At 45.6% G+C, this 19,180-nt stretch overlaps 1 protein-coding gene across 3 annotated transcripts in view; it reads left to right on the forward strand.

Moving 5' to 3' along the window:
• The first annotated feature begins 4,232 nt into the window (after window positions 1-4,232).
• LOC146181410 (nuclear pore glycoprotein p62-like) overlaps window positions 4,233-19,180 on the forward strand; it is a 33,955-nt gene continuing 19,007 nt past the window's right edge. The window contains exons 1-5 of one of the 3 annotated variants that reach the window (XM_084576450.1): window positions 4,233-4,253; window positions 8,284-8,395; window positions 9,208-9,327; window positions 12,568-12,619; window positions 13,630-13,720. In XM_084576450.1, coding sequence (XP_084432576.1) covers window positions 8,338-8,395; window positions 9,208-9,327; window positions 12,568-12,619; window positions 13,630-13,720 — 321 coding nt within the window. In that variant the 5' untranslated portion in view covers window positions 4,233-4,253; window positions 8,284-8,337. Of the gene's footprint in view, window positions 4,254-6,617; window positions 6,850-8,283; window positions 8,396-9,207; window positions 9,328-12,567; window positions 12,620-13,629; window positions 13,721-19,180 lie in introns of those variants that run through there. The other 2 variants (XM_084576449.1, XM_084576448.1) reach the window with 2 other exon arrangements.

Consider the following 19,180-nt stretch of genomic DNA (forward strand, 5'->3'; position numbering starts at 1 on the left):
TGGCGATGCCAGCAAAACAGTGGCACAATCGGCACATTTAGTCTTTGAAAGAAACTTTCGCGCCACGTATCCTGCCAAATAGAAAATCAGCCGCGAATCACTTTTTCCTACCGCCAGCTAGGCTGCTGTGGTCGTTGTCAAGCTGGCAAGCGCTGAGCATTTCGTGTGCCGCCTGCACATTCCCTATGTCCAGTAAGTCGTCCACATACCTCTGCCGGGTCTCTGCTTTTGCTATGACATCATCGCGGTGTCAAGCAAGCTGCTTAGTAGACCGGGTGAAACATTCCCATGATCAGGTGACTTGTTCATGAACTCCAGAGTGTTTATGGAGATCAAGAACTGAACGGGGGTTGGATGGTCGTTACTTCCTGTCATTTGTCGCAAAACCCCAAACAGTTGCTCCAAGATGTCTTGGCTATAGTCTGGCGGTCATTAAGTACCTGTAGCCTATTTTGGACGACAGATAATCCAAGAGGGAAAGAGTGATCGACAGCGTGACTCGGAGGCCTTCTGCAGTGCTCCCTGTTAAGAATCCCTCCTTGACACTTCGGTTACAGACGTAGAGATACCTTCACTGGAGCTTGAAGGTACTGGATCGTCCGGCACTGTCTCAAGGTCGTGGCTGTCATTTCTGGCAGCCTTGGTTGGGCGGCAGCCTGTGGAATTCTTCGTCTTTTGTTTCGCGGTCACCTCTCTTGACAGGTAAGCAGGAGCATCGGGCAGGGCAGAAGGCACGGCATATTTCGTCAATCGTGGGTGAGAACGTGGGAGGCTAACAACGTTGCCTTCTATCATATATTTGTAATCCCGTTCGATACACTCTTGGTCAAAATGCCGCTCACACACAACGGAGTGTGGCTGCAACCTCTTGTCGGCACGATGAAGAGCAAGCTCCCACCTTTTGAACAGTTCTGGATCCCGCGGCGCCGAAAACAGCGAGACTTTCAGTCCTTTTCTCGATGACTTGTAGCCGGATTTGCAGAAGGGTGCGAAACAAGTTGTGTCCTTTTTGGTCTTCATTCCGATCACTTCTCACAAAAAGCGCAGCGCCTGCTCCGCTACGGCGCTTGCATGTGGACGATGACAGACAGCAAACAGACGAGAAAACAGGTAGCCAGTGTCGTCTGTTTATTGTTTCAATGCCAGACCGCAAAAGTCTCAGTTTCAGCTACTATTTTGACTGATAACGCAAGTAATAAGTAATGTTTTTAAACAAAAATGAGGTTAACAAAACGCGCGATGCGATTGTGACAAGTAGCAGACGATCCACCGGTGAGCACCGGGCGGAGAACAGCAGCGCCAGTTTCGTCGTCATGAAGCGGAGGCACGCGGAACTACGCTTTGTGCCCTGCCGGTCGGCACACCTACCCATCTAGCCACTTGCGGTGGTTGCAGTAGCTGTACGGTGGTCATGCTATTTGCTAACGCCTATGAACGATCTTTCAAATGTGTCAATGTGTGCGCTAGCAGAGGCTAATTTAGCTGCCTTTATGGTCGAGAGATTCATAGCACTGCAAATACTTGAATCGCGCTCTAAGGAAAGCATGAGGTTGAGGTTTTTGCGTAAAAGTTGGATGCTGTTGTTCTTTTTTTTTTTTTATTATTAACTTGACGAGTTTCTCGACGAATTGGTCGCTTTCTGGTCACCTCGCCGGGAGTCAGGACGGCTGGCGTACGGCACGCATGTGTTTCGCTCTTGCTGTAGTAGCCGTGGCAAACTATTCTGTGCAGTTTCAGTTAACCTCGGAAGCAACGAACTCGCCTGACGATGCCGGCTTGTTGTGCATTGATTTTATTGTTTCTGTATATTATTAAAACTAGTTGGTCTTTGGTTTCATCGCCTAGTGACTGCAGACGACAGGTGTAACGGCACAGAGCTTTTTTTTTTTTTTTTTAATTTTGTTGTAGTTATCACCTTTCGTCCATAATCCTCTTAAGTTTACAGTCTTTTGCATGTTTTCATGCTTACAGCAGTGTGCATGAGACATCCGAGAAGCATGTACGTACTACATACACTTCAGCATCAGTAATAAAAAAGTAAAAACGGACTAACATTCTCTTCCGTCAAGTCGTGAGCGGGCCCATTCAACAGCACCTAGACTTTTTTAGGTGGTATTGGCCCTAAATATAGTGCCTAGAATATAGTATATTCTAGGCACTATACCCTAAACGTGAACAGTTGGAGACAAGCGTTTTGCCAAGGTCAATGTACAACTGGTCGCGCAACTCGGAAGAAAACGCGTGCAGCTGCCTACTGCCAGCGGCATCAACTCGATGATGAGGGCTCCTGCGAACTGTGAGGCAAATTACTAACGCACAGAAAATAAGATCTGCCAGAACTCCAAAGAACTAGAAAGTAAACATAATATTCGCGCTCAGGAATGAATGCCGTTTTTGTTTCTTGCGTAAGAAAAAACGTGTCACGTTTTTAATAATATTTTAACTTGTTTCTAACGGCCTCTCTCGGCCACTTATTATCTGCTGCGTAGTTGCCCAAAGTACCCAAAGCTCAGATATGGTTCAGACTGTTCAGACCAAAGCTTTTTTCATCCGCGGAATGGGTGCGTCGTCGGCCCCGGTTCAACGTTCATCGTTGCGTGCTGCGTACAGAGTGGGTTATCTGTAACAAACAGTCAGTATTTCATTCTGCTGGTTTTGGTAGAGCTTTACTGCAAGGCGAAGACTGTCTGTGCTCGATCAGAAACTGATTGCCGCTGCATGTGCGCATTTCCGGACGATGGGACAATGCTGCGTCACAGCTCGGCGGCTCGGCTCGGCCTCCCAGGCACGTCGCAAAAGTGGTGGCTTGTTTTACGGATACACGTCTGCATGAGCGGCGTATCGCTGCATGTTTTAATTGAGCGGTGAAGGTGAGATTTTATTGCCCCCAAGAAGCGTGTCGCATTGCTCAAAGCCTTCCGTTCCGCTCCCCTTGCTGCGTGTTTTGCTTACTGCGTCGTATTACCGCACCAACGTTCGCTGAACGTGCTTTAGCTGTTATTACAGTGATGTTCCTATTGTCAATGGGATCTTTCTCATGAACATGTTAAATGCTTAAGTTGTAAATTTGTAACCTCACATTGACTCCTTTCAGTGGCAAATGAAGCGCGAGTAAAATATGAGAATCATGAACAGGGCAAGATTTATTGGAGCGAAGCTATATCGTAGATATTTTCACTTCTCAGACGCATTAACTTCTAAATACTAGCAATCCCAATTTGAATTGCTTACCTAAGCTCTTACAGGTTGGCGTTCTAGCGCTAGCGTTAGTTATTCCGTTCGTTTGTTTTTGTTGTTCTTTGACGCTGATATGTATACTTTGTTTGTTAGCAAGATCTTTTACCCTTTTATAATCTCACCGCGTCTCGTTTGGAGACCTACGCTCAGGTCATTTTGTTATCACGAGGAGTTTATGAAGACCGTGACGAATGAGCGGTGGTCGCTCTCCTACACTTAGATTTCATTGTCGTGAAGCGTCTATGTAAGTAATCGTGAATTAATAAAGCCTGGCTTTCTGTGCAGCGCAGCTTCACTCATTTATGCCCTTAGTGAAATGCCTCAAGCCATGTGGTTCTATCCATGTGCTTGCCGAATTCACTTGAAGGCCCTTGTTCACAAACGTGCCCGAAGAAATAAGCCCCAGAATGCGTTTACATGACGCGCGACGAAAGACTAGGCTAACGACGACGGAGGCAGAACGATGCTATGATAAGGTGGTTAAAGATGCCGTAACATCTCAGTTAACGTAAAACTTGACAGTAGAAATCCATGTCAAGTAAAGTTGGCTGAACAGTTACGGTGTCCATTTTTCTGCCTTATCCGAGCATCGTTCTGCCTCCGTCGTTGTTGGCCTTGTTTTCGTTCATAAGTAAAAAGACAATCAAATTCCCCGCCAAAAGTACGTCACTGTGACGTTACAAGCAACGTCACGTAATTGTTGTGCCTCACAGTTCGCAGGGGGCGCTGGGAAACTAAAGCCTCGCTCAGAGTCGACACGCAGGCTTCTATGGGAGTTACGCCGTTACGCTACCATTTGTTCTTCTACCATGGTTTTGCGTCTGCTAGAAGTAATAATCGCGGTCTACGTTGTGACGATTAAACACGCAATATTATTGCGGCAGAAAATCGACGAACCGTTAAAACTTAATTTTCACCTCTATTGTCGTAAATTTTTAAAGAAAGCAAGGTTATAATAGTTATTCAAACGTTTTAGTTCAACCTTTACGCCGCGAGGTGACGCCAGGCGTAGACAGGTAAACGCGTCTTTGTATTAACTCTATGGGTAAACGCGAGTGTTGTTGGAAAGTCTGGTAGATTTTTTGTGACCGCGGTCCATGGAAAGAGTCCGTTGGCGCCGTTGATGCTCATGGCTGTGCGTAGCCATGACTGAATTCCAACCAGCGGAGGCTGACGCCAGAAGCGAAGGAGTCGAAGTGATCACGGTATCAGACGACGAGGAGCTACCGCAACCAATGGAATGGGATGAACCCATCAAGAGCCGCTTGGAGGAATTTAAAACGCTGATACAGCCGGTGCCTAAGGATAAGGACAACATGTTCAACAGGGCCGAGTACAAGGTGTCGCCTAAGCTGAAAGAAATAACTGAAGAGTCCAATAGGGTTGTCACAAAGTTCTTGGATGCGTCATTGCCACACGTTAGGAGAAAAGACGTCAAATGCATTCTGGATCGACTCCATTTATTGGTGAGTCAGACGAATCTGCACTACTTGGCCTCTAAAGGGTTTCAGCGGACTCTGACTGAAATGACAAACAAAGTTAGCAAAGTTAGCAACAGGTCAGCAGCATATTTGCACCTCAAGGGACTTGCAGACGAACTGCGGGCTCATCGTGAGCGAAGGCCAAAGGAGAAGGACGAGACTCTCTATGTAGCACTCAAACCGGATGAAGAGCACCAAAGTACTTCAGATGAACGGCCTCTTGTTCCTTCAGCAGCTCCCCCACGAGCACCAAACGCTGCCCCAAGTGCACTGGGAGAGCAACCTGGTACAAGTGGAAACAGCAAACAGGTGGTGAAGGAAAAGATTACCGGGCACCGACTGCTCAAGAAGGGCCTGCAGGAAAGAAATGGCCCTTCACCTCGGGACTGCAAGAACATTGACAAGCTGGGCGATTATCTTGTGGGGTTAATCAAGTATATTAAGAAGCTGCATCAAGCAGAGTTTGATCCTGACGAGGACGATGATGCTAGCCCTTACATCAAGGAAGACAAGCTGATGAAAAGGGCGTGGAAAGTGTGGCTGAAAATGTGCCAACTGGAAGGCAGGCGCCCTGACACGGGACGTCTGCGAGACCGAAAGTTCAAGTTCACCGGAACTCCTTACCGCGCAATCAATGCTCAAGTGGAGAGACTGGTTAACAAGAAAATCTTCCCAGATTATAGTGACATTTGCAATATGGTGAAGCGAAAAAATGAGCAAGACAACTTGGGACTTAGTGTGAGAGAGGCCGAAAGCCTTGCTGAAGATGTGTTTGCGAAGGTGGGCCAGGCACTGCAGCGCCGGCGGAAGACAGACGAGTTGTCCGAAGCAATCGCTTACTTAGGAGACCACGGCGACTATGACACTGATCCTGCTGATAGTGATCGCACGCTTATGGCCAAGCTTGAAGAAAATCGCAAGCTGTTCCAGAAGAAGATGGATGATGTGATCCAGTCTTATGTGGACAAAGAGAAGGAGCTGCACCTGGAGCCGGTAGTTGTGTTAGACGAAGACTGTGATCGCTCCTCAGATCTCGAAAAGAACAACTCAAGCGAAGAAAAGGAGGATGACAGTGATGACGCTGAAGATGACTTGACGAGTGATGAGAAGGACCTTTCACAGAATGGCAGCTGCAACAAAGGTGAGCAAGATGCGGAAGAGAAGGTGGAAGAGGTGTGCAAGGCCCCTCGTGAAGCTGACTTGCAAGTCTTACTGGCAAGCAAACAGAGATTGAAGAGGCCGCGTGCTGGAGATGGACTGGGCCGTGCCATCGGAGGCTGTAATTCATCAGGTCAGCTTTCCATCAAGCCAATTTCTGGATCTTCTGGTGTCTCTAGTGTGAAAGCAAAGCACAACATCGGTCCTGTTCATGATGGCAACCCGGCCATCGCTCTCATCAGCAGGGCAAAAGCCGAGCTTACCATCACGGTAGTTCCTGGGACCAGTCCACCAACTGAGCTGACCATAGCTCCACTTACCAATGCCAGGGGTGAAGCTGAGCTGCCATATAGTTCACCTGCTGTAAGTGAACAAGAATATGGAAGCAAGAATGGCAGCATTATAATGCCCGAGCTCACCATTATCCCGATTGGCACAGGCGGCTCCAATGTACAAAAGTTTCCTGTCAAAAGGCGGAGGAGTAGTACTGGGGAAGAACATGAGGGAGGTGTCATCATGATTTTGTCAGATGATGAAGTTTCTTCTCCGCGAGCAAAAACATTGAAGTCTAATAAACACAGTCCTTAGGCTAGAAAAAGGATTAAGTTAAGAGTATCCCGTATTATTCCCGTCTGGACGTTGTGAGATGTACCTCACCTTCACCATGGGATTTTGACGTGTTCCCAGTATTCCTTTGAACAACGAATGATCATCACGGTAATGATCACGTGACTTTTTGTTGTGAAATTGGATAAAATGTCGAAATCCGTAATGTGCTGTATTTAAAAATGATTAAAATTGTTTGGCTATGGCAACTGCACGAAGTGCTGACAGTAAACAATCCAAGTCAAGGCAGGTATGTGTAGCCGCGAGTTTTATCAAGTTTCTTACAGATGCTAGCAATTTGAAGGAATAAAAGAATGCTCTGAGTGGCCCTTCATTCATCGTTCCTAGAAGTGTATCCTTTTCAAAGGCAAGTAATTACGTTGGGTGCTTTAGTACTCTGGAATTAAGCCCACCCGGCTAAAGGACTTGCGTCTGAGCGCGTACGGTTCAGTGGCCGGCAGCATTTCGTCGAGGCTGCATACCTCGATGCGTGCGTTTTGTTTTGAAGGAAGATATGTCGATGGTTTAAATTAGAAATGACTGCTGGTGAACGGAGCCTTGCCAGAGTACGAAGGATTTGACTGCCCGTTGTTATACCATCGCAGTTCGTTTCATGGGGCACATATTCGCTGCTTTCTGGATGCTAAGTGTTCCCCCCGGCACTTTTTCATTTGTTTTTGTGTTGTCAAAAGACCACCCAATGCCTCCTCTAAGCTTTATAAAAACATGTAGGAATCGCTGGTCCGTCGAGCGCCTCCTTTGGTCCGCCTCACCGCGGGATGTCAAAGGTTAGGGCGCTCGACTGCCGATTGCAGGTTCAAAAACCCCGGTCGCGTTTCGATGGACGCGAAACTCAAGGCAAACGTGTTCTGCGCGACGTTAGTACACTCGAAGTACACCGAAGGCCGAATTACACTCCAATCGCTAGCCGCGCTCCTATTGTACGATGGAAAGGGGGGAGGGGGAGTAGGAATAAAGGCTGATTGACAAGTTTGTGATAGTTTTTGTGACTGTAGCATAATTCAGCCCCATGTGGACATTGTGATGTCACGGAGATGCAGCAGATGCATTCCATTATGACTCTGGCTATGTTGAATGCCATAATGAAGTGTGGTGCACGAGGTTCATCATCATGCACTGACATTGCACAGTCCATGGATTCCTTATTTGCTTTTCGCCTTCATCAAAATACGGCCAGGATCGAAACTGCCTCTTTGTAATTGTGATTGAAGCAGTTGAACGCCTTGACGTTTCTGCAAGTTTCTTGCAGTCTAAGAGGCTTGAAAGAGATAGGCAGTGGCTGTTAAGCAGGAGAAGCTCGGCGACAAGATGACAGATTCATGACTGTATATATGGCTTATTGCATGCATGATTGCTTTTCATTTGGGTCATGAGCAATGTAACAATAATGCATGCAGCTTCACTTTCTATCCTACTCCCAACGTAAGTTTAGGTTCGCTACATCTTAAATACACTGGCAAGGTCACATGGCACTGCCCACATCTTTACCTGACCTATCCCTGCTGTGGTTACTGGGAGCAATATCAGTCGAAACGAAGTTGTCGTAATCACATTTCAACAGAGTTAAAGACGTTAAGCTTTCATGTTCTGGTGTGACAACAGGTCTTCGTGACTGCATTGGCATCTTTTATGCCTTATGCACTGACTATCAAAAAATATGTCATAGTTTTATTTTATTAAAGGTGCATGTCCCTACATTGATTGAGTGGCACCCATGAAGCACCATTCCAGTCCCGTTTGGAGAACTCATCACCTCATGGGCGAATCATGTCTCTTTTAGGGTGCTTGCTATCTCTCCCCTGTGCCAGTACCGTGATCATCTTGCACAAGGAAGATGTTGGGCGGCAATACGGCAACAAGCAACACCACCTTTGGCACAGCGCCCGCAACAAGTATGCTGCCTTTCATTTCAATTTCATATTGTCTTGTGCATTTTCGTTCCTGCATTATTGATCTGTTTTGTTTATCTAAACAGTGGATCTTTGCTTTACTACAATCCATCACTGCAAGCTTTCAGTCAATCCCGCACTTTGGCTGGCGCATTTGCTCACTTGTCACTGTGCCTTAGTTGGTCGTAATTATGCATTATGCTGTGCTAAAACGGCCTGTTAACTATCCGGCCTAGATATCTCGGTACGGTGAGATAAAGTACATGTATCCCATGATAAATGTTTTTGAAGTCCCCAGTGCTGTAAAAATGTACTGGTGTCCTCTGCCACCTTTCTGTTACAAGCAATTAAATACAATCACTTTTCTTCCACTTGGTCATATGTTAGCTTCATTCTCATGTTGCACTGCATATATTACTAATTTGACTGCCAGAGGTGCTGTGGAGTTGGAGAACATTTACTATTATGGATTGCATGTGTGGGACATTTTCTTGCCCGCCTCGCTTGACTGTGGGCTGAAGCGGAAATGAAACTGGAGAAGACTGCACAGGAAGTAACCTGTAAATGCCCTTCAATCCTCTGTGTTGCTGAAACATAGGTGAAAGACTACTGCTAGTGTTATTAATGTACCGCAACCTATAAGCCTTTTTTTTTTGATCCACTGCCTTGCATTGACGGGCCATGAGCTAACCGATGTCTGATCTCCGGGCGCCCGAGGCAAAAGAGGAGATAACATAGTTTTGTTTTTGTTTTTTTACCTGAAAAGGAGGAGACAATGATAGAACAGTGGCAGTATGTATCTTTTTGTTTCGCAGCATTTTCCCTCGGGACCAACAAGACTAACACGACATTCAGCTTTGGCCAGCAGCAATCATTGGCAGGTTTTGCACCTTCACAGCCATCTACTGCAGCCACTACCACTGCAGTTGCAACAGGTGAGGTTGTTGGCATCTGCCAGTTTTCTTTCTTGCTGTACTATTTACTTACGTAATAAATTAGTTTGCACTGTGCTGGTGATGGTAGAAAAATGCAAACAGGCATTCTTTTTTCGTTGCTGAAAGAGCGGCGCAATAATAAACGCTGCCATGTCAAATTTCAATACTTCTATTTCGTGTCCTATAGGACAAACAGCCAGTCATGTAGTTCCTGAATGTTTCCTCTTAAATATTGCTGACGTATTTGCTGCCTGCTTATGTTAGTGCGCCGTTTCCATTTCCTCGGTCGGCCCTTGACCTGAGCTCTTTCAGATTGCAGTACATATATAAATTTTTCACAAGTCCTCGAGCTCACACTCTTGCATTGCATTCTTGCAGATAAGGTAAAGTAATCATTTTTCCATCATACTGTCATCCCTTCTGAAGCTTCTAACAAAAGTAGCATCAGTTAACAGAACATAGCTAGTATAACTCTTATTTCTGCAAAGCATACTTAAATCCACATTGAGGAATCGTGGGAAATAAGGGCCTTAGTCGTGGCTTCCTAGCATGTGCGGAAGTGGTTGTCCACTCATCCACTGAGTTTTTAGTTTTAATGCCAATTTTTGTTTTGGTTGGGGCAGTACTGCAATATGTGCAAGGGTTATCAGAGAGCCCCACAGCATTTGTAGTACGATGACCAGAAGAATCCAGACTGTTGCAGACTTCTTAACAAAAGTGGCTGTTACAGCTAATTGTATGACGACACGCTATGAAATGCATAGCAGCTTTGAGCGATCATATGATGGCCTTTGTTATTTTGTTTCGACCATGTTTCCTTTAATGCTATTTGTGTGTGTCGTTTTTTACGTTGTCCCTAGTGGTTTGGTTTCAGCACCTTCTACTATGCGAATTCAAATTTGTCTTCAAAAAACGTTGAGAACATTGCACAGATCTGCATTGGAGAAATGCAAAAGCATGTGCGATGGGCATGCAAGTAGGTTCTGCATACAACGCTGGTGAACTTTGATTTGTTCAAGGAAACGTTGGTTGTGTTCAATTCAACGCTTGTTCACCCGTAGCCAAAGCTTTTGCTCCACACTCAGCACGTTTTAGTCATGACACTAGTCATGGTCATGACCTTGAGTGATATACAAAAGTCATGGACTCCATAGTCATGCACATTGGATCTCTATTGTGACTGGCTCATGATAAGTGACTATGACTCATGACTAAACTGTGATTACTCACATGGCATGACTGGGCATGACACAACATTTATACACCACTTGTCATTACATACACATTCATGACTACCAGTCTCATCTTAACATGACGTCATGTCACAGTTTTACATTTTGCTTTGTTTTGCGGACATGTTTTCGCAAACCTAGCCAAGTGTGGCTTTCACCTTAAAAAGTTAAAGGAATGCTGAACAGAAAAATTCCCGCTGAGATTTTTAATGTAGATGGTAGCTATCGCATTGAGAGTGACTAAAACAACACATTTTATGAACAGAAATGAGCGGAAAGTAAGTATTTTAACGAATATTTCTCAAATCGTCGCGCCTAGCAGCCTCCTGTGAAAGCTCTGACAGATATCACGTCATTTTTACCTGCCTTCCTTATGTCTCCCTAGCCACCCCATAGCATGCGGTCGCACCCATTCATTTTTCCCTTCCTCCGTGGCACTCACGAAGCGCGCGCATGGACGTGTTTCAATGTTTTTTTTTTTAGAAAGTGCAACACGCCCTAAAACTGCTGCTCGTGTTCCTACGAGACAGCGGACTCAGCGCCATCCGTCCCTCCCAGCGTGCAATCAGTTATCCACAATACGCATTCGCCATACACGTCGCCCTCGACCTTCCTCATCTGCAGCATTCCCCACTCCGCAGCATTGTGCACGGCGCGACGCGGGGGAACCGACACTGCGCGTAGGCGGTTAACCAACTTCAGGTGCGGGAGTGGCGGGGCCGGGAGGCCATAACGTTGCTGAGGGTAAATGTGACGTCGCACCCGCTAGCTCACAGTCGGGAGCGCGTTGCCTTTGACCCGGACGACACTCATAAAACGTCAAAAATACACCCATCTGCCCAATACTAACTCTAAATATGTGTCTGTACTAGTGTAATCGTGTCTTAAGAATGCAATTGTGGTGCTTTCTCAATATTCTTGGATATTTGTTCAGTGCTCCTTTAACAAGACAGTTGGCATACTTGCTTGAGATGTGAGGGCTTCACAAAAAGTTTGAAGCTACTGGGCTGATTTTATGATTATTAAGTAGCCTACTAAAGACAGCACATGTATATTGCAAATGGCTGTTCATTTACGGCACCTTCAAAGGTGGTATCATTTCACATTCTGTTGCGAAAAATTTGGTTCCTGCTTGGTATTGGTGTTTGTTCTTAGAGTTCATACTTACTCATGGTTTCACTAGGTTGTGTCATACATATATATTTGAAGGCATAATTAAAATTTAGTAACACACAGTGTGCTCATTATACCTGCCGTCCACTTAAGGCTTTAAATTGCTGAGCATGGAATGACACATTATTGGCCGCAGTTGCTGCTTGCGGATTATATGCACACGCGAGTGTGCAAAGACACTTCATTTCTTGTTAGGCTTCTCCAGCAGTTGTGAATCTAGCCGATACTTTACAGCAGGGCATGGCTGCGGGATTTGCTTTAAATCTGGAGGACACCGGACAACGTGTTACTCTGCTCATAACTCGTAGTCGATCTGCACAAGGATTGGATTGTTTACAAAATTGTTTATATAAGCTCTGCATTCACTGTTTGCTTTTTTTTTTTCTTTCCCTTAATTTCACTCAGGCATTCACTCTTATCTTGTTCCACTGTGGCAGAAAATGAGTTTACATCAGCATCATATTGTTCACGTTTTGTGGTGCCATGGGCGCTTTCTTAGCCTTGCGGATGGTACTATAACAGACTTGTGCGAGTGCACGGTTATGTGTGACTTTTGGTGGTGACAGTGGCAGGTGAGTCTTGTCGTTATTGCCGTTGCTGGTTCTTTTGTTTTGTCTTACAGATGCAGCTGCACCCTGTGCACACTTTTCTTTTTTGTGTTCCTCACTCTTGCTCTGCCTGCATTTGTTTGTGCCGCATACAGCGCAGACTGCTTGATCTCCTTGTGCTTTAGCACTGCATAAAGGAGTCTAATGTTTAAGCGGTGGTAGGGGTTGTCTCTTAAACAATAGTAAAAGGTGTTTCCATGCATTTATTGCCTGTGCATTGTTTTCAGCTCCAACGCAAGCCTCGGCACCGACATCCAGCTCCAATGTACCATCCTCATTGTAAGTGCACCACTGACTGTTGTACAGCAGAGCAGCAACAACTGTGGTCATTATGTGGCTGCATTGCTTGTTCCACGAGTAGAGTAAGAGATTGTAATCATTTATTGGGAGTTTCAAACTGTAATAAAGCCTTGTTAGTTCAGAAGCATTGTGTGCATACGTGTGTGTGTGTGTGCGTGGATGAGAGAGAGAGAAACGTGATACGTATGTGCCCCAAATGTCCGAAAAAGCTATAGAGATGACGTATGTGTGTCGGTTCATCCACCACTTTGTGTCCACTGCACTATTATCACTGCACTAACGATCAGAGCGTAAGTATTTTGTGCACAGATACGAGTGGTTGCAGACTTTTTTTGCTGAATATATGAAGGGATCTTAATATGGGGCATTCTGTTGCAATTTTTTCATTTCAGTCTGTCTTACGATTTAACGATCAGTTCCTTCGGACATTTTCTCTGGTCCCGGGGTTTTACTGAACTTACTAGAAAATAGTCCCGACTCAAGAGGTCCTGTAGCTGCGGCTTAGTTTTTACTCTTGCTTATTGTTCTGGGACCAGGTTCTCGCTTTTCCCCACTGTAATGTTCTGACTTCTTTTCATAGATAATACCTATTTGCAAGAATCCTCTGGTACCTGCCTGTCAAGGCTTTCACCCAATCTCAGCATTCAAGGTTATTCTATCATACACAAAACACTAATTTGATATAGTTAATTAAATGCTTGAGGGTGTGTCTGCCCTTAAGAAGGTTTAGAGTATTTACACATGGGCAAGAATGCCGTAAATGATGTAATTTCTGAAAGAGGCCGAGTCAGGGGAATTATTACTTAGTTGAAAGTTAAGTGCAGGTTTAATCGTGATGAGATACTGTGCTTACCATCATAGTTTGAAGGGATGAAATGGGCTGCTTAGTTCTGAATGGCTTCTAGGGTGTCAAGTTTGTGAGAGATCCCGAGACCAGATGTTCGTAACTTGCGTGCGTTGAGCATGACAGTGTGCGTACAATGTTGCAGGATGAACTACCGGTTGCTTGAGGAGTCGTTCAATCAGTGGAAAGTGGAGCTGGAAGAGCTCGAGAGAGACTTCATCGCTCAGGCCACCCAGGTAAGCTGGGGAGAGCAAAGAAGACTAAAATAGCGTGCATGCTGAAGGGCCGCAAGTAACTGCCGACTTCAGATATGCATTGACGAATAAGCCTTTTTACTGTTCAAAGTTTCGGGCTGTTTTGATTACTTTTTTTTTTTTTTTTTGAGACTATTAGGCATTTCTTGGGTTCTTTGTAGTTTGAGGGTAATTTATTTGCAGCGTACTTTCAATTTTCATGGGGAATCTCTTTATGGGCTGTTGCTCCGCAGCTGGTAAATGTCAAGGCAGCTGCTGTACTGTTCAAATTCACAATTCCAAGAGAGCACTGTTTCTTCCTATTACATGCTGTGGCCTCACTCCCTCTCCCCCAACAATGAAAGAACAAGAGTGTACTCAGATGAGAATGGTAATCAAGGTCCCATGAACATTTTTTTTGCTTTCGGTGAAATTTTTGTACGCGGTGGGACAATATCCTGACACAAAGGAACGGACCTTAGTTTTGCAAGTTACGCAGTAGTTTAGCTGCTTGCACACTGATATCATGTTGTCCATTATTCTTTACTCAATAAATCTGTGCAACTCTCCCTTTTAGGAGAGTTTTCAACGACATTTTTTCTTGCTGCAGTTGTTTTAGTAAAAAAATCACAAACTTTGCTCCAGGAGCAATGTGCTGCAAAAAAGTAGATTTTTAATCCTATATTTCGGCACTAAGCATTAATTTGTTGTCATTAAAAAACCTTATTTTTATTATAGCTATTATGTTCTTAATTTCAGGAAGAATTTGAAGCTCTGTACCGTTGGGTGTTTCCTGCACAATGCGTCAAATTTGGAAAAATTTCGAAAACAGCAAAACATGGATAATAAAAAAAAACATCATCATTGATTTTTGTTAAGATCTCCTTCAAGAACCCTCAGTACCTCAGAAATATTAGGGAGTGAAAATCTGTTGCATTATATTGTTTAATATTATAAAAGTTATTATAAAAATGCAGGGCTGTTACTGAAAATTTTAAATATTTAGCCCTACATTCTGGCACGATCCGCTGGGTTGTTTCCATTGAAACATTTTCTCAGTATTGCACAGGCCATGTTTTTTGTTCTGGCAAAAATTTGTAGCACTGGATTTGTCCATTTTTTCTCCGAATTACTTTGAAATTGGCTAAAATGAAAAAAGTAATAAACTGGACAAATTTAAATTGGATTTAAAAAACACCATTTTCATTTCATTGACCTAAAACTAATCCTCAGTTCTTCATAAATATCAGCCACTAAAAAGTATTTTATTGTGTAGACTAAAAGTCTTAAAATAAATATAGAACCTAGCGCATGTTATTATTGTATAGAATTGCTTATTCCTTTCCCTTAAGGTGCGAGCGTCAGGAATTCAATTTATTTTTAGCTGAATTAAATTTTTTCTTCCGCAATATCCAAAGCCTTCTTGGTGTGCTTATAAAGTCGTCTTCTGCTTTTGACGGGGGTGATCATAACTTAAAATGGAATAAATTCGCTTTCTTGCCATTTCATGAGAAAACGCAAGTGACAGTTTAGCTTTTACTCTATCCCATAATTTTATATTTATTTTGTGGTGCAGTGATATTCAATCTGTGATGTTAGGAAGATAGTGACAGACCGGAAAGCGTGGCGAGATGTGGTCCATAGGGTCACGAAGAGTCTGACACGATTGAACTGAACTTAACTGATATTCAATCCAGCTCTTAGTTATGTTATTTAATGTCTTGGTTACGATATAAACAACAAAATGCTTTTGAAGACGATCTTCCTCAAGTGCACTTACATACTATCATCAGCAGAATGCTCTGTAGCGTGATTACCATTCTTATCTGAATGCACGCATAATTTTTTGCCTTTATGGGTAAGTACACTTTCGGATAATTGGATATACATACATCATAAGAGTTGAAAACCAACTTCAACAAAATTTTGTGTTGGTAAGCCTGGCTTCGATTGGGGCAGAACCTATAAACAAAGTAAGTGCATCAGAGTCACTGGAATGTCACAGGTGTTTTCTAAGTAAATATAGTTATTTAAATTTCATATTTAGTTGTGTACCCTTGCATGAGTGTACATGGTATACACCGTGGGTTTAGATGCATTTTTACATTGCTACCTGTTGGATTTTCCGAGCACATTTAGTCTTGTGCTCAGCGCGTACGCAAGAATGTGGCTGCAAGCTTCCAGGCACATTTCATGTTCTGATGTTCTTTTAAGACTACAATGCGTTCTTAATATTGCCGCATGTCTCTCTGAAAAGAGGACAAAGAAGAACAGAGGACAAAGAGGACGAAACTTAGGTAGCGCGTGAAACGGTTCCGATCAGTGATCGCTGCCTTGTACTCGTTACATTTTCTGGTGGAGCAGCCGGGTACGATTTCCCTTTTTGCTGAGAGCAACCCTTCAAGGGCAACTGAGAGCCACCACGGATTTGACACCGGTCCATCGCAGTTGCAGCCGCCGCCTTCGAGGTCAGTCGCCAGAGTTCGGGCCTCTTTCCTGCACGCCTGTGGCCAACATGCATAGATCCAACACGAACATTGCTGCTAACGGAGAGTCTTCACCCCATTTCGTCGTCCTCCAGTCTCGAACGCCACCGTCCTTCCATGGCGAGCTTTATGAGAATGCTGAAGACTGGCTGGACCAATTCGAACGGGTCGCCAATTACAACGGCTGGGATGAGCAAAGGAAGCTCTATAATGTCTACTTTGCTCTTGAAGATTCAGCGCGGACGTGGTTCGTGAACCACGAAGCGACACTATCAACATGGGACCTCTTTCGTCGCCAGCTGTTGGCGACCTACACCGCCAACGACCGAAGAGAGCGTGCGGAGTCGGCGCTGAAATCTCGTATCCAAGCCCCAAACGAGAGTATTGAAATGTTCTACGAGGACATGATCCGCCTTTTTAGGCGTTCTGATCCAAACATGTCAGAGGAGACGAAAGTGCGCCACCTAATGCGCGGGGTGAAGCAAGAACTATTTGCTGGGCTTGTGCGCAATCCACCTGGCACGGCATCAGTTTCTAGCGGAGGCCACCACGATAGAACAAACACTTCGACACAGGGCTCAGCACTATAACCGTAACGTGTCCGCCATGTCACCGGTCGTCTACGGTTCCGGCATCAACGGTTCTGATGATGCCTTAAGGGAGATGATTCGATCTGTGGTCAGGGAAGAGCTGAGACGTATTCAGCTACAGGGTCTAACATCGTCGTCGAGGCTTCCATCACTCGCGGAGGTTGTTCGCGAAGAAGTGAGGCAAGCCGTCGTCCCGGAACCGTCTGTGCCTGGTGTGCAGCCACCGCCACCGATTGTGCCAACGTACGCGGCCGTGCTTCAGCAGCATAACCTCTGTGATCATCCAAGAGGGAACCCCACTGTGCCGCATCCAAACCAGCACCACAGTGGGTACGGCTCTCCCAGAGCCAGAGTGAACCCCCCTACTCTTAATCCAAGCCCACGCCATCCTCCTCTTCTAGCCGAAGCACGATTCCGAAGGACTGACGTCTGGCGTACCCCTGACAATCAGCCCCTTTGTTACCACTGTGGTGAGGCCGGTCACATGTTAAGGTTCTGTCCGTACCGCCGCGCCGGACTTCGTGGCTTCCATCCGCGTGCACGATGGCCTCGGAGTGGTGAACGACCACCCGAAATCGAGGAGTACCTGTCGACGCATACGAATCCTCCGGACGTCCCACAATACGGGTCCCGCGTCATTACCTCTTCCCGTTATCGTTCTCCAAGTCCACGGCCCTCTACACACCGCACTAGCCGCTCGACGAGCCCCCGCTCCCCAAGGCTTCGGGAAAACTAGGAACAGCGACCTGCGGAGGTGAGGCCGCTGACGAGCGAAGTGCTGAACATCCTCCATCAAGCTTAGTACAAGATAACGGCTATCAGACGTCGACATGTAACAATGATCCTGAGTGCGCAGTTTCGGACATACCGGTTTCTATCGACGATTGTCTCATTACAGCTTTAGTTGATACGGGGGCGGACTATTCAGTTATGAGCAGTGGGTTAGCCAGGAAATTGAAGAAAGTTTTAACCGAGTGGACTGGGCCTCAGATCCGCACTGCAGGGGGACACCTTATTACCCCGGCTGGAAGATGCGTTGCGAGAGTTGCAATTGACGGATTTGTTTATGTTTGCGACTTCGTTGCACTTACCCACTGTTCGCGAGACGTCATACTCGGCTTGGACTTCTTACAGGCTAATGGTGCGATAATTAATTTGCAAGAATCACGAGTGACATTTTCGCCGAGCCAAGCCATTGCGAGATCTAGCGTCGACGGTTCATCAACGTCCGCTTTACGTATTACAGCTGGTGACGTTACGGTCCCGCCACGGTGCAGCATTATGGTCTTGGTAGAAAGCGACTCACCATGCGACCGAGACATACTGGCAGAGACGAACGTGGGTTTGCTTCTTGAGAAAGGGATCTGCGCTGCAAGAGGACTTGTTCGCTTACGGGACGGTTGTGCGAAGCTCTGGATTACGAATTTCGGGACCGAGTTTCAGTACATTGTGAAAGGAACGGCCATCGCGTATGTTGCCGACTTTATTGAGCCAAGGAACATCTGTACTCTGGCGCCGTCGTCGCCAGCCCGATGTAATGCACCCGACATTCTATCAACTGTGGACATTAATGCCAATCTGTCGGTGGTTGAGCGGCGGAGACTCCTAGACCTCCTTCATGAATTTGCTGGATGCTTTGCAACGTCTTCGAAAGTTGGGCGTACTCCAGTAGCCAAACACCGCATTATGGTTGACGCGGAGACCAAGCCGATTTCCCAACACCCATACCGAGTGTCGTCAACGGAACGAGAGGCTATTCGAAGACAGGTGCAGGAAATGCTTACCGATGACGTGGTACAACCGTCTACCAGCCCCTGGGCTTCGCCTGTAGTGTTAGTGAAGAAAAAAGACAACACCTTGCGTTTTTGCGTCGATTATCGTAAGTTAAATCAGGTAACGAAACGGGATGTATACCCGCTACCACGTATCGACGACGCATTGGACCGGTTACGCAATGACAAATATTTCTCGTCGCTTGACCTCAAGAATGGCTGCTGGCAGATAAAAGTGGACGAAAGGGACAGAGAGAAAACAGCGTTCGTCACCCCCGATGGCCTTTATGAATTTAAAGTGCTTCCTTTCGCGAATGATGGAAACCGTTCTCTCTGGACTGAAGTGGCAAACGTGCTTAGTGTATCTCGACGATGTCGTCATTTTCGCGGCTAGGCTTGAGGAGCACCTTGACCGACTGCGAATGGTACTACAGGCACTGCGTTCAGCCCAACTGACGATAAAACCACAGAAATGCCATTTCAGATTCCAGGAGCTCCGCTTTCTTGGCCATGTTATTAGTTCTGAGGGCGTGAAACCACATCCCGACAAGACTGCTGCTGTGAAAAATTTTCCGCGCCCAACCGACAAAAAGTCCGTTAGAAGGTTTTTGGGGC

The sequence above is a fragment of the Amblyomma maculatum genome, chromosome 8 (assembly GCF_055883805.1).
Source record: "Amblyomma maculatum isolate TAMU_Amacu chromosome 8, ASM5588380v1, whole genome shotgun sequence".
Classification (NCBI taxonomy): domain Eukaryota; kingdom Metazoa; phylum Arthropoda; class Arachnida; order Ixodida; family Ixodidae; genus Amblyomma; species Amblyomma maculatum.